We start from the raw sequence: 16,755 nt of genomic DNA on the forward strand, positions 1-16,755 counted from the left end.
CACCATAATTTTTAAAATAATGTCAAAACTATTTAAGTAATAAATTTTATTGTAGACAAAGACATGGGTAAAGGAGAAAATAAGAACCTTGTTAATTTATTATCTAGAGAGGAAAAGTGTTAACAGATTTAACATTGTAGTATTTTTCTAAGCATTACACATATTAGCAAATCAGAATTATACTGAATAAGCAAATTTTCTTTCAGTTAATAAACTATATCTCCCCTCTGTTTCGTAACTGTATAGTATTTTATCCCCTGTGTGCCCCATGGTTTAATTAATGACCCCCTACTGAACATTTAACTTATTTTCAAGTTTCTGCTATTAAAAATAAAAATCTCTAGGAATCCCTATCTCTTTAGAATAAATCAGAGGAGTAAAACAGCTTTCCTGGTGGCTCAGTGGTAAACAATTTGCTACAAGGCAAGAGACCAGGGTTCAATCCCTGGGTTGGGAAAATCCCCTGGAGAAGGGAATGGCAACCCACTCCACTATTCTTGCCTGGAGAATCCTACGGACAGATAAGCCAGATAGGCTACAGTCCATGGGGTCGCAAAGAGTTGGCCATGACTGAGTGACCAACACGTGAGTAAAAATACTAGGTCAAAGGGAATGAATATTTTTTCAGGCTTTTGATGTTTACTGTTAAACTGCTTCCCAGAAAAGTTTTAACAATTTTTAGTGTTTGAACATTCCACCAGTGTTTGACATTTTCTCTGACTCCCTGGCAAACTGATTAGTACCATTAAAAAAAAAAAATACTGGACTTTTCCTGGCAGTCTAGTGGTTAAGACCTGGAACTTCTACCGTAGGTGGCTCAGGTTCAATCCCTGGAACTTAGGGGTGTGATCAAAAAAAAAAAAAAAAAAACAACCGATTTTTAAAAACAGGTCTTATTTTAATATGTACTTTAAAATATTAGTTTGATTATTTCTATATGCATTTAGTGGCCATTTGTGTTTCCTCTTGTGTATGTCACTTAAGTCATTTTTTACTCATCTACTTCTAGTACCTGAAACAGAGGCTGGCATATAGAAGGTACTCAATAAATGTTGGTTAAATGAATGGGCTTGGATCACAAAGTTCTCAGTAACCTTTTAACTTCCATTCTAGAATTTTATAAAGCAGAACCTACATTAGGAATATTTTCAAACTTAGAAAAAACAATGCATCAAATTAAAATAATTCAATTAAAGGAATTCTCTAAATTTCAACACAAGTCATGGAAAAAAGTTGAGTTTAATTAATTTTACTTTAAAAGCTGAATGTTGAAGCTGAAACTCCAATACTTTGGCCACCTGATGCGAAGAGCTGACTCATTTGAAGAGACCCTGATGCTGGGAGGGACTGGGGGCAGGAGAAGAAGGGGACGACAGAGGATGAGATGGTTGGATGGCATCACCGACTCGATGGACATGGGTTTGGGTGAACTCTGGGAGTTGGTGATGGACAGGGAGGCCTGGTGTGCTGTGGTTCATGGGGTCGCAAAGAGTTGGACATGACTGAGGGACTGAACTGAACTGAACTTTAAAAGCAATGTCTTTCTTTTTCGGTAACCCAAAAGTCTCCAAATCAGCACACTGTTTATCAATTCTCCATTTTACAAATGACTAAAGGGTTGATTCTTTGCCATTTATTATTAATGGCTAACACCTATTGTGTTAGCCTAAACCTGTACGTGTTCTACCTACACCTATACTGTGTTATACCTATACGTTTGATTCCTGGGTTGGGAAAATCGCCTGGAGAAGGGGCTAACAGTGTACCTATAACCTATCAGTACAGGTATCGAACCTGTACCTACTGAGCTGTCACTCATAGGGTATAATTCTGTGAGGTAAGTACTACTGTTACACCATTTTATATGATGGTAAAACGGTTGAGAAAGGTCACATGGCCTGCCTAAGGTCACACAAGTGTCTCAATAGCACAGCCAGGACTTGAAATCTGATTAGTCTGACCCAAGGTCACTATAAATATAATACAGCATTTAGTATTTATTTAGGAGGTCAAAACAGTTATTCTTCATATGTCCACTCTTTATAAAAATAACACATCTACTAACAGTCACAATTTGTGTATAACTGAAAAAAATGATGAATGACTGCTCTACAACTTTTACACTGAATTAAAAACCAGTTATTTTTCAAAAGACACCATTCATGGAAGGGTGTGCTGGGCTCTCTTGGGAGATGTGCTGTTAAAAAGAGTAACTCAGAAGGTCTAAATTTAAACATTTAAAAATCACTGTTGTAAGAATCTCTCCCATCTAGGGTGGAGAGAATAGTCAACAGGAAGCTATAACACAGGATGGGTAGGGCTCCTCAACAGGAAGAGATCTGAAGGAAAGGAAGACAACAGAGAGAGAAAGGGGAAAGTGGACAGAGGTTTTTTTGTGTGCTTCCAGACACCCCACCCTCAATAAAATGCAAGAGCTTCTGGAATCATTTGCATCTTGTATTAACTGTATTATTTAAAGATGAGAAAACAGTGGTAAATCAAAGTTGAAAAATTTACTGGATATATTATGTTTGCAAATCAAACCTTATTCTAAAAATTAAATGTGCAGATTCTGGAGAAAACACGGCATTTTTGGGGTGTACCTTTACTTCAAATACAAAAATAAATATCTGCAGGTTAAAATAATTTGAATATGGCTTGGTCTTGGATTCTGAGTATTTCTGCAAAGGATGGGATAAACACTTTATATTCCCCTTTCCTCTGCATATTTTGCCAAAGATGGGTAACTGGCTTACATTACAGCTTCCCAAGTCTTTAGGAAAGAGTGGAAATTGATGTTGTCTAAATATTAGGAGCGCAAGAATGATCATCAATCTAAATGTTTTTCTTTCCTCAGTTAAGTGGATCCAAGAAACTTTCAGAGCCGAGCACACAGACACCAAGACATCTGCACCTCAAGGCAATTCTTTAAGCGTAAAACTGTGACACAGATCAGATCAGATCAGATCAGTCGCTCAGTTGTGTCCGACTCTTTGTGACCCCACGAATTGCAGCACGCCAGGCCTCCCTGTTCATCACCAACTCCCGGAGTTCACTCGGACTCAAGTCCATCGAGTCAGTGATGCCATCCAGCCATCTCATCCTCTGTCGTCCCCTTCTCTTGCCCCCAATCCCTCCCAGCATCAGAGTCTTTTCCAATGAGTCAACTCTTCGCATGAGGTGGCCAAAGTACTGGAGTTTCAGCTTTAGCATCATTCCTTTCAAAGAAATCCCAGGGCTCATCTCCTTCAGAATGGACTGGTTGGATCTCCTTGCAGTCCATGGGACTCTCAAGAGTCTTCTCCAACACCACAGTTCAAAAGCATCAATTTTTCGGTGCTCAGCCTTCTTCACAGTCCAACTCTCACATCCATACATGACCACAGGAAAAACCATAGCCTTGACTAGACGGACCTTTGTTGGCAAAGTAATGTCTCTGCTTTTGAATATGCTATCTAGGTTGGTCATAACTTTCCGTCCAAGGAGTAAGTGTCTTTTAATTTCATGGCTGCAGTCACCATCTACAGTGATTTTGGAGCCCAGAAAAATGAAGTCTGCCACTGTTTCCCCATCTATTTCCCATGAAGTGATGAGACCAGATGCCATGATCTTCGTTTTCTGAATGCTGAGCTTTAAGCCAACTTTTTCACTCTCCACTTTCACTTTCATCAAGAGGCTTTTGAGTTCCTCTTCACTTTCTGCCATAAGGGTGGTGTCATCGGCATAGCTGAGGTTATTGATATTTCTCCCAGCAATCTTGATTCCAGCTTGTGTTTCTTCCAGTCCAGAGTTTCTCATGATGTACTCTGCATATAAGTTAAATAAACAGGATGACAATATACAGCCTTGACGTACTCCTTTTCCTATTTGGAACCAGTCTGTTGTTCCATGTCCAGTTCTAATTGTTGCTTCCTGACCTGCATACAGATTTCTCAAGAGGCAGGTCAGGTGGTCTGGTATTCCCATCTCTTTCACAATTTTCCACAGTTTATTGTGATCCACACAGTCAAAGGCTTTGGCATAGTCAATAAAGCAGAAATAGATGTTTTTCTGGAACTCTCTTGCTTTTTCCATGATCCAGCAGATGTTGGCAATTTGATCTCTGGTTCCTCTGCCTTCTCTAAAACCAGCTTGAACATCTGGAAGTTCATGGTTCACGTATTGCTGAAGCCTGGCTTGGAGAATTTTGAGCATTACTTTACTAGTGTGTGAGATGACTGCAATTGTGACACAGATGACCACCACAAAAACTGGAAAACCACGTGCACCTGCGCACGACTTGTTCCTACTATCCTCCAACTCCCCTCAATTTCAGCCTGAGCTCTTGATTCTGATTTCTTTCTCTTCCTCATACCCATTTCTTTTTCTTTTTTGCAAAATCATTCTATCTTGTTCTTCTTGGTATACTCCCTACTCTGGCTCTTATCTAAAATCAGCATATTAATGCTAGCAATTATCTTGGAGACCTTCTTCTCTACAGATAAGAACACAGAGGCCCAAGGTCCACAAGTTAGTGGAAAAGAGGTAAAACTGGAACCCAGTCTTCTGACTTCCTGCCAAGATACGGTTTGTCTTAGTTAATTTTCCATCTATTCAGAGCTGTGAGAAAAACCTCACAAGACGTGATTCATCTGGTGAGTTCTCTTCCTCTTCCAGTAGATGCAAGTGATCACTCAATTTCATCAGCCACGGCTCTGCAATGAGACTCCTGTCACTCTTTGCCACTATCTACGGCATCTTTGTTTTGAATACGTTATTGTGTAAGCTTCCTCATGAAGCTTGATGATGATAATGATGTGTCCTCTACATACATTTCTCCCACTTCACACACCTTACTATGTATCGCTTCTTGTTCTTGGGAGAATCTGCTCCTGTGGGGAGAATCTGCTCCTGTGGGGAGGTGGCTTTCAGACAATTAGAGGAGTGATTCCTCATTTGTCTATTTCCTTTCTTTCTATCTGAAGGAGATCCTGTGCTTCACCAGAACATTAGCTTCCACCCCTGCAAAGGGAAATAAGGTACTATCCTTCCAAAAGATTTCATAACTCATGTAATCTATCCTGTCCTGGAATTCAAGATGATATCTGTTTCACAGTCAATATAAGTCTATCTGATGAATACCAACTCAACAGCTTCCAAATAAATAATTACAAGTGAATGCCAATATTTATTTGTATCAATTCCAAATGAGAATCTTCCTGCTGTAATTTTCTTCTCTATGTTAAAGTTTTTTTTCATTTAATATTTCCTACTTTAATATAACCTGTCTATAAAATAAAACCTGAACTGTATTGGATCTGTATCACTATGACCAAAATCAAAGGAATATAAATTTTATAATAATTATTATTTATGACAAAGAATTTCCTTTACCTGGCTAAGAATTTTCATCCCTGAGTGCAACAGCTTTTTCGCAGCTTTATAATAAATCGTCTCTGGTTTGTTGTAAATCATAGCGTTAGTACACATTAGTTTGAAGTTATCCTGCAGAGAAAATATTAGGGAGGAATGCATTAAGACAAAACAAAGTACCCTCCTGTCCTGGTCTAAAATTATGCAGGTCCTCAAAAAACTCAAAACAACAACCATCAAACAAACAAAAACAAACCAGTAAAAAAACACCATCTTTCTGTTTACTAAACAACATTAATAGCAATTTATTAAGTTTTAAAACTAACAAAACAAATACTGCTAAATTAATTTATACATCCTACTATATTCCTTTACAAATTCTTAAACATTCTACAGTAACTGCATAAACTTTAGATTCGGGGATAAAATTTTAAAATGGGTTTCTTCAGTATAATATTATTGCACACAAAGAAAATTAGAAAATACTTCTATCTTACATTTAATAATTACTGAGTATTTCATTTAATTAAAAAAATCCTTAGTTTAAAAACAAACATCTTAATTATCCATTGATGAATTAAATATTTTATTTTGGATCTTGACTGAAAACTGGGACAATTGTAAATTATCTTAACAATATTTCCTACCAGAGTCAAAATAACTGAGCAAATGGCAAAACATTTACACTAATATTCTTTTAAGTGTTTGGATACTATTATAATTTGCAGAATGTTGCAAAGTCATGCCAACCTGAAATAAACCATACAACTTCAAAGACTTACAACATGTAACCAGAGTAGGCAAACTATCAAAACTGTACTTTTGGTTTAAATTTCAAAGTATGCACATGTACTAGGGAACTCAATTCCACTGCATATTTTCATGGTTAAGTAATTTTTACATTGTATAAATGTGAGAGTGATTATGCCAAGGCCTTACTAAACAAAAATGATAAAAACTCAACAAAAAAGAACCTGACCCTCAATCTCCTCTGAATTTAAAACATTTAAGCCCCGCTATTTAATAACTAGTGATGACAGCTTAGAACATTTAATGTAATGAAAACAGGTAGACTGAATATTATTTAAAAGTACATGAGAAGACTGAGTCAAGTGTCACAATAAATTTGGTATTAAATTTAAAGCAGACGAAGTATATGTGGATCCTCAGTTCTTGGCCAAGTCTCTAATCAGTTAGGATTTTGTTAGGTCTTCATCTCTAGGAATCTGAGGAAAGCTATGGATCCACTCCTCAAGCACACACATGTAATACAAAGGTGAACACAAAATTTCCCTGTATGTAATTTTATAAAATTCTTGATCCCTCTAAAGGCTCATCCATGGCTACCCAAAGGACCCCAGGTTCAGAACCTTTGGTATAGATATTCTGAAAAGCTTCCATTCCATTAAAATTATTAAATATATATTTGGGGAAGGAGAGGCAAATGAGGGGAGACAAACTAGATGACTACCACACTAAATGACCACTGGTCCTATACCTGGAAAAAGTACTGGATCATTCTACAGATTACAGGTCTGACCCATTACTTCATGAATCTTTTAAAAATTACGTATTTCTTTAGTAACATTTTTGGCTGTGCTGGATCCTTGTTGCTGCATGGGCTTTCCTCCAGGTGTGGAGAGCATGGGCTACCCTCTAGTTGTGAAACGTGGACCTCCTAGTGTTGTGGCTTCTCCTTACAGAGCACAGGCTCAACAGTTATGGTGCACAGGCTCAGATGCTCTATGCCATGTGGGATCTTCCTGGGTCAGGGATTGAACCTGCATCTCCTATCTGATCCCTGGGTTGGGAAGATCCTCTGGAAAAGGGAAAGGCTACCCACTCCAGTAGTCTGGCCTGGAGAACTGCATGGACTGTATAGTCCATGGAGTCGCAAAGAGTCAGACACGACTGAGTGACTTTCACTTTCACTCTTCCACTGGCAGGCAGGTTCTTTACCACTGAAGCTCCAGGAAGCCCTATTATTCCATGAATCTTAACTGTCATGTGCTAGGTTGGAGAAGGCAATGGCACCCCACTCCAGTACTCTTGCCTGGAAAATCCATGGACGGAGGAGCCTGGTGGGCTGCAGTCCATGGGGTCGCTAAGAGTCAGACACGACTGAGCGACTTCGATTTCACTTTTCTCTTTCATGCATTGGAGAAGGAAATGGCAACCCACTCCAGTGTTCTTGCCTGGAGAATCCCAGGGACAGAGGAGCCTGGTGGGCTGCCGTCTAGAGAGTCAGACACGACTGAAGTGACTTAGCAGACTTTACTGGATTTTTGTGTAATGGCAATTGTTCTTTCATAAAGTTGAATGACCTTTCTGTATACTTCCAAGTATTTAAAAAAAAAAAAACAACCAACCTCAAAAAGTTTTATGAGCTGGATAAGCTAATTAAACTTTACATGGGGCTATTGAATTTTCCTGAGAAAAAAATATAGCTCTACAGAAAACTCCAAAGTTAAAAATACTTGTTCATTTTAATTATGATAAATCTTGACCATCTGCTCAAAAACACTCAGTGGGCATACTTCTACTCTCTCTTGTCATCGTAAGGGAAAGATCAAAGGAAAGTTATTCACAGAAAGGAAAAAAAACTGAAAAATTTTCCATTAAGCAATAATAAGATCAGAAACATGCTGAAATAAACAGTTTTAGCTTAATTTTCACCAGATGAAAAGTTGAGAAAAATTTCTGTTTCTCTGAGTACAAGAGAATATAATTCAGGTTTTTCAGAGTGAAATATACAGTCAAACTGATAGTAAAGACAGAACTAAATGCTAGTATTATTCATAAAATTCAGCTAATCAACGTGCATGAAAAAAAAAAAAGAGACCAAGTAAAGATAACATTTACTGTCTTATTTTCCTTCTATAAATGATTAGGGTCTAGTCCGTGGGTCAGATGAAAACACTACAATATTCATTCAGAAAAAAAAAACAAAGGTAGAGTAGACACACTGTTTAAACACTTTAGTTTGTGGTGGTTTGGTACAGAGCAAATTAAAACAGAAAACACACGGCTCCTTTTCTTAGGATGATTAAAATGAAAAGCTTAACTCTGAAACCAGCATCTGCTGCTGCTGCTAAGTCACTTCAGTCGTGTCCGACTCTGTGTGACCCCATAGACGGCAGCCCACCAGGCTCCCCGTCCCTGGGATTCTCCAGGCAAGAACACTGGAGTGCATTGCCATTTAAAGACAGAAAAACGTCAACTATAACACTAGGCATGTGTATCATCTTCATGGCTTGTAGGTTCTTTACTTGTAAGTTTAAAATTTCTTATTGCTGAATGTTGAAGAAAATATGCTAAAAAAAATATAGCCAAAGTGAATTCAGGGAGCAACTCACTTTCATCAAACTAGAAAATGTAATTAAACTTCTGCTTGGTATTTCTCGACAAGCCAATATATTCTCTATTTTACATGTCCAGAAACAGAAAAAGAGACTACTCTAAATCAAATTCCATTAAAATACTGACTTTGTTCAATATTTTGTAAAAATCTATAATGGAAAATAATCAAGAAAAAAATATATAGCCAAATCACTTTGTGGTACACCTGAAACCAATACAACATTGTAAATCAACTATACTTCAATTTAAAAACTATCAATTTTACCTGTATTCATCTGAAATTTAAAATCAAACATTTTCATTTTAAAGGATGAGAAAATATTTCATAGAACACATGAATTTCAAAATTTTACCAAAACCCACAAAATAATAAAGACAGCAGATGACTTATTTTGTCTGGTTTTCTATCACCAAGCTCAAACATGTTTTCTAAGACAAAAAAAATACAGATTTTTGGATATTAAAATAAACTTGAGAATGATTCTGAATACCAGACATGCAGATTTCTACAAAGACTTCGCATACCCAGGATCCAAAAGTTTGGGTCTTAATTGAATAGATACTGTAGCATAGCTCAGTCTATTCTCCAATACAACATAAATAACAAGTTACCTTCAGTTCTTCTATGGACTGGTAATCATTGTTCTTGATCTTTTCTTTCATGGTACTAAAATCCATTGGGTGTTTAATGATCATGGAGTAGCCGGGGGCAATAAAATCAGTCACAGGAAATGAAAAGAAAGCACTTGGGTCTTTTCTGTGAAGACAGGAAAAAAGCAATTTTATTTCTACTACAAACAAAATTACTGGTCAAGGAGTATTAAGTCAGAGGAAATCCTTCAGATGTAGAATTTGTAGCAGGCTAATATGTTTTTCACTAAAAACTGAAGTAATGATTTTAAAGACTAATAACTATTTAATAAGGTTCAGATGCTTTACATATAAATTGTACCCTTAAGACAGAATCTTTTAAAATATGCAGCTTAATTAATTTGCAACATCTCCAACACAGGGAAAGATGAAACAAAATAAGAAATCTAGACTAACTAAAAAATGTCTTGTACTCTGGGAGATTAATACTATGTATTTTTTATTAACCATAGAGAAAAAGCAGAAATAGTAACTAAAATACACATCTGCAGTCTTCCACACTGGTTTCTAGCTAGGCTTGGACTCTTGGTGGGTCACAGAGCTGTTGCATACTCATGAGTACAGCTGGCCCTCTGTATCTGTGAGCTTCCCAAACGTGGATATGAGAGCTGACTGTTCACTGGACTGCTGCCATTTTATGTAAGGGACTTGAGCATCCTTGGATTCTGGTACCCACGGGGGCTCCTGGAATCAATCCCCTGTGGATACCAAAGGACAACCATATACATTTTCTTAAATTAATGGGTATAACTTCTATCGTGTGTGTAGGGGACTGCTCAAAAAACGGACATTAAAAAGGTTATCATAATACCTCCAAACTTAAGACCCAGTGCTTTCTATCATAGGTTCTTTTTTTTTTTTTTTAAACTTTACAATATTGTATTAGTTTTGCCAAATGTCAAAATGAATCCGCCACAGGTATACCTGTGTTCCCCATCCTGAACCCTCCTCTCTCCTCCCTCCCCACACCCTCCCTCTGGGTCGTCCCAGTACACCAGCCCCAAGCATCCAGTACCGTGCATCGAACCTGGACTGGCGACTCGCCTCATACATGATACTATACATGTTTCAATGCCATTCTCCCAAATCTCCCTACCCTCTCCCTCTCCCAGAGTCCATAAGACTGATCTATACAGCAGTGTCTCTTTTGCTGTCTCGTACACAGGGTTATTGTTACCATCTCTCTAAATTCCATATATATGCATTAGTATACTGTACTGGTGTTTTTCTTTCTGGCTTACTTTACTCTGTATAATAGGTTCCAGTTTCATCCATCTCATTAGAACTGATTCAGAGGGTGTGGAGAAAAGGGAACTCTCTTACACTGTTGGTGGGAATGCAAACTAGTACAGCCACTATGGAGAACAGTGTGGAGATTCCTTAAAAAACTGGAAATAGAACTGCCTTATGATCCAGCAATCCCACTGCTGGGCATACACACTGAGGAAACCAGAAGGGAAAGAGACACGTGTACCCCAGTGTTCATCACAGCACTGTTTATAATAGCCAGGACATGGAAGCAACCTAGATGCCCATCAGCAGATGAATGGATAAGAAAGCTGTGGTACATATACACAATGGAGTATTATCATAGGTTCTTAACTCTGGCTGTGCATGAGAATCATGAGAGGAGCTTTAAAAAGAATTCCGGTGCGGTGGGAGGCTAACCCTAGACTCACTACACGCGAATCTCTTGGGGGAGGAAGAGTGGTCCAGGCACTGATTTTTCTAGGCTTGAATTTTGGTACTTACAAACTTACAGGACAGACAGAGTTGAAAACCACTGCTCTATATGATTAGTTCATTAGACTGTTATTTTCCTCTGGAAATTTGGCATATCAAAGCTTTCTTACTCCAAATAACCACAGCATTAAAAATGCTTAAAAAGCCATAATAATGGCAGCAATTTAAAAAATAAATTTACCACATGCCAGGCACAGTGGTAGGGAATTGATGTATTTTTATATCTAATGCTCACAAAGGGAGAAGGCAATGTCACCCCACTCCAGTACTCTTGCCTGGAAAATCCCATGGACGGAGGAGCCTGGTGGGCTGCAGTCCATGGGGTCGCTGAGTCGGACACGAATGAACGACTGCACTTTCACTTTTTACTTTCATGCACTGGAGAAGGAAATGGCAGCCCACTCCAGTGTTCTTGCCTGGAGAATCCCAGGGATGGGGGAGCCTGGTGGGCTGCCGTCTATGGGTTTGCACATAATCGGACACGACTGAAGTGACTTAGCAGCAGCAGTAGCAATGCTCACAAAAGCCATCAAGGAGCTGGTATTCTTACTTAAGAGATGAGGATACTGAGGCTCAGAGGTCATATTATTTGTTTTAGGTCATAAATCTGATAAAATACAGAGTTAGAATCTGAACTCAGGTGTGTGTGTATCTGTCTTGGTTCTTCCCAGCAGGACACCTAGCTGTAAGAGTAAAAAATATTGAGAATAAGCAAAAAGTTCCACTTTGGAACTTACAGATCCAAATGCATACTGTCCATAGAAGTTACCTGAATAACACCACAAAGCATCTCTGGTGGACCTCTTCAGAGCAAATTATCTAGACTTCCTAAAATTAGTCATTTTAATATAGAGTCTGACTTGGTTTGACCAAAGATGCTATTACTAAACCTGGTCAATTACATTCTTTTCCAGTATTTGCGCTGAGCCTCAAGGATCAAGAATCACTACAGCTATTCAAAAAAAATATGGCTCTAAAGTTCTAATTTCCATAATGTTCTGAGCAATGTGAACATTCTCAGACTGAGAGAGACTCTGATAAGTAGATTTCTCTTACGGAGACACCATTAACTTATATTCTGGTCTTATATCGCAAGAAACAAAATTAAAAGGTAGCCGAACACTTTATAGTCAAAAATTCTAATTGAGTTGGAATGCTCAATACTTAACCTGTTCACTCCTTTGGGACAAGCAATGAATGATTTATTCAAGTGTAAAGACTTGAGATGTAAATTTCTCAACTGTTCTTTAACACCAAAAAGGAAGAGAGGTCACTGATTTCTGATTTTCACTGAATAGGTGTTGAATACAGATAGCTTTATTTTAAAAAATATTTATGATAAGTTCTGGGGTTGACATATAAGTCCAACACAGTCAGAAGAAATCTCACGATATGAATGGATGCCCTATATCCATGAATCCTCTGCTAATAATGTAGATGTCTTTGGGCTAAAACTTTAAATTCTGAGTGAACTGAGGTATCAAAATATTTTAACAAGGATCAAGTTATTTTTTTCTCTTTTAAGAACTTCACATTGGTTTTATCAAGATACTATAATTTTTAGAACAAATTTAAGAGAGGGTACATTTAAGAGAGGGTACAAATCTTATTTATGGTATTTTGTTTCTTCTCCCAAACTTGGTAATTACTGAACACTCACAGCAGTGATAAGCAGCACAGACATATACAAAGTGTTTTGATCTATTAGCAAATGGAAATACCTGTATTGTTTAATCCTGGTTTAAAGCTGTAACATCAGAAGTTACTTTAGATTAAGGAAAAATCTGCCATTAAGAGGATTATGTAACACTCTTCAAGCTGCCAGTTAAAACAACCCAAATGAGAACATCTAAAAGTCAGCCTCTTGGAGTACTTCTATTGCCAGGCAAAATATTTATCATCCACTTTAAAATCAAGTACGTTTGGATACAGGCCACAAGATGTGACTTGAAATAATAATGAAAAGAAGTGGTTTGGATCCTCTATTTCCCATTTCAATTTCCAAGTTACAAAAATGCGAGAAAAAAAATTCACCTCTGCAGTTGTCTCATCAGTTGATTCAAAGCTTCTTGAAGAGGTGTCTGTTCTACTTCTAAAGCAAAGAAAAAAGAGCGTTTTAAAAGAGAAGATCTAGACAGTATTGTTTAGCTTATTTTCTATACATGACTTATCTCATATCCATCATTAAATTATCTCATACAGAAATTCCATTTATTTTTCAAATATGCTGAAGTGAGAACAAGAAGTTTGAAACAGAAATTAACTTAAAGTTCTTAAGCAGTAATATAAGAAAATGTAAACAAATTTTAATTTAACAGCTTTTAAACTTTTAACTTTCCCTGGCTAACATCCTTAAAATAATTTCAGCTTCCTCATTCAGGACAGTTAATTCAGAGTTATTCCAACCTTCTTGTTTGGCTAAAGAGCTTGCGAGAGGCTTCTCAGGAGGCAAGTCTAATCGTACAGGGGCCTGACACTGTAGGTCTTTTTCTGCCTCAATATCCACATGGTCACGATCTCGTTTTCTTTTATCCTCCTAAATGGAACAAAAGGAGATAATTTACAAATATTTCAGAATTGATTCCTTTAAAATAAATCATTTAATTTCAGTGGAAAAAAATAAGATGCCACTGAAGATTATTAATAATGAAATTTTACTGCCATCTACTGGGAAATAAGAGAACACCTTGTTCATAAATGGGGGAAAGTGCTTCTATATGCTAGAATTAAATAATCAGAAAAATAATACTATTCATAAAAGCAAAATAACACACCAGGAGTAAATCTAATAAAAGATGACCAATTACCTTTTAGGAAAAATTACGAAACATTATTGAAAGGCCATTGTGAAAGACCTGAATAAAGGAGATATACCATGTTCATGAACTGAAAGATAGTCAGTTCGCTCCAAAGTAATCTATAAATAAAATGCAAAGTCTATCAAAATTGTAAGACAGGATTTTCCATGAAATTTGACAAGCCAGTCATAATTTATCTTGAAGAGTGAATTATCAGAACAGTTTTGAAAAAGGTCACAATAAAACGTGTGCTATCAGTTTGTATAAAGTGACAAGACAATGTAGGTCTGACACAGGGACAAACAAATCTATGAAACAGAGACCAGAGACAGACCTGTGCACACAGACAAGTCCTGACAGATCGGAGCGGCACGATAAATCAACTACAAACGGGCAGTGCTGGGACAACTGGTTATCTCGATGAGATTAGAGCTCTACCTTATACCCCATGCAAAAATAAATTGTAGATACATTAAAGACTTAATTTTAAAACTTGACATAAAGTAAAAGAATCTTTATGACTTAAGAATAGGGAAAGATTTTATCTATAAAACTAAAAGACTAGCTACTGACTGAGAAACACAAATAAATCAAAATATTAGCAAAGATTACATAAAGAGCATCTACAAATTCATGTAAAAAGGCAAATAACCCAACAGAAAATGGGTAAAGGAAATTACAGGTAAGCCCCAGAAAAAACACCTAGAAATGTTAAGAAACATGAAAACTAGCTTCAAGACCCCTGGAACTCTGGGAATTATGAATTTAAAAACTGGAAGGTACTTCACATCTCTATGAGTGGTAAAAATTAAAATGTCAGAAAATTTCAAGTTTTGAAAAAAATGTGGAGAAATAGGGCTCTCATACCTTGCAGTGCATTTGTGTGTGCTAAATCGCTTTAGTTGTATCCGACTCTGTGTAACCCCATGGCCTGCAGCCCACCAGGCTCCTCTGTCCATGGGGATTTCCTAGGCAATAATACTGGAGTGGGTTGCCATTTCCTTCTCCAGGGGATCTTCCCAAAGCTGGGACTGAACCTGCGTCTTCTGCACTGGCAGGTGGATTTTTTTACCAACGACCCACCAGGGAAAACCCACAACAACCTTTTACCCTACTTCTCAGTTATTCTACTCCTGGACAGGTACCCTGGAGAAACTTCCTTTCACAACTGTATATGAAGACATGCACAAGAATATTTACTTCAGCACTCTGAAATAGTAAAAAATTAGGAACAACTTACTAAAAGGAAAATGCTACTAAAAGGAAATACATTAATAAATTATGGCATATTTACACAGCAGATAAAATTAATAGGCTAAAGTTACACTGTATCAGCATGTATTATGTTTAGAAACAATTTCTAGAGGAAAAAGTTGAGAATTGTTACAAGATCAGCTATGTAAGTTTTGAAAATATTCAAAGTGTACTTTACAAATATACACAGAAGTAGTAAAAATATAAAACAAGTTTACACGATACACACCAAATTCATGGTTCTCTCTAGGGAATGAGAAAGAGGAATGGATTCTGGGAGGATACACAAAAAGCTTCATTGGTGTCTGTACTCTGATATCTTTAAAAAAACATAAAACCAAGCAAAAAGCAAAATGTTATGTTTTGCTAAAGCTGAATGGTTGGCATCCAGGTAATAGTTTAAAAAAAAATCCTGTTTTTTGCATCTTAAAAATTAAATTTTAGAGTAAAATTGCCCCAAACCATCTATTTTACACTCCTGAGAATCAAGATTCTCAATAGGATCTTATTTTCTTGGTCTACGTCCTAATTCCTTATTCTAGGATGCAGAGTGGTGGTTCTCAAAGTATGGTTCCCAGACTAGCAACATCAGCATTATCTGGGAAATTACTAGAAATGCAAATTCTGAAGGTCTCATGAAGGTTCTCAAGCATCAGCGTGCATCAGAATCATTTGAAAGTCTTGTTAGAACACTAGTGATTGGGTCCTGTCCCCAGAATTACTGATCCAGTAGGTCTAGTGGAGAGTCTGTGAATCTGCATTACTAACAAGTTTCTAGGCTATGTGGGTGTTGCCCATGCAGGGATCACACTTGGAGCACCAGTGATACAGAGCTCCACGTTCTATAGTCCAAAGCATCTAACACAGAAAATATCTGGCTGAAGCGCCAGAGAACAATCTTATAAATTGTACTTACTGGGGACTTGAGGTCAGTTTCCATTAAGTTGACTGGTGTCTTTTTTTATGGCCCTATGACATATTCTGGAGCAGTAATTTTTGACTCAGGGAAGTTTTGTATATTTTCTCCAGAAAAACTGGCATTAATCTTTTGTAGATTGGCAGGTTTTGAACATCTGTTCAATGGAAAAAGACCTCAGAGACAAGATCTCTTCCTGTTAAATGTAAACAGTGGATAAGGACAGCTTGAAAGGCAATTAAGCACTCTCCTAGGTAGAAAGAACTAAGGCCATAGTGCAAAAAGTCTAGAGTAGGGATTGGCAAACTTTTTTGGTGAACAGCCAGGTAACATAAAATTTAGGCTCTGTGGTCCATAATGTCAGTGACAACTATTAATATTAACCTTTGCCAGTACAGCAAGAAAGCAGCCACAGACAACATAATGGGTGTGGCTGTGCTCTAATAAAACTTTATGTACAAAATCAAGTGGTGTTGGCTCTAGTTTGCTGACACATGGTCTAGCGGCTCAAGTTCTTGCTCTAGCTTTATCTTTAACACACTCTGACCTTCTTAGGCACTCATTGACTTTCACTAGGCCTCTTTATCAGCTGCAAGATAGAGATTCAACTGTTGATTTTTATTTATCTTATAGAGTTTATGAGATGGTGAAATGACCATGAAACAGAAAAGCTGAAAAAGT

General features: G+C 37.3%; 1 protein-coding gene across 4 annotated transcripts in view; it reads right to left on the reverse strand.

Moving 5' to 3' along the window:
* Positions 1–16,755, reverse strand: part of BRD7 (bromodomain containing 7) — a 45,635-nt gene that overhangs the window by 13,874 nt on the left and 15,006 nt on the right. For all 4 annotated transcript variants that reach the window (XM_061387146.1, XM_061387147.1, XM_061387148.1 and 1 more), the window contains exons 3-6: positions 13,513–13,642; positions 13,141–13,198; positions 9,325–9,469; positions 5,374–5,484 (exon numbers count right to left, since the gene is read on the reverse strand). In XM_061387146.1, the coding sequence (XP_061243130.1) occupies positions 5,374–5,484; positions 9,325–9,469; positions 13,141–13,198; positions 13,513–13,642 (444 nt within the window). The remainder of the gene's footprint in view (positions 1–5,373; positions 5,485–9,324; positions 9,470–13,140; positions 13,199–13,512; positions 13,643–16,755) is intronic.

The sequence above is a fragment of the Bos javanicus genome, chromosome 18 (assembly GCF_032452875.1).
Source record: "Bos javanicus breed banteng chromosome 18, ARS-OSU_banteng_1.0, whole genome shotgun sequence".
Lineage (NCBI taxonomy): Eukaryota > Metazoa > Chordata > Mammalia > Artiodactyla > Bovidae > Bos > Bos javanicus.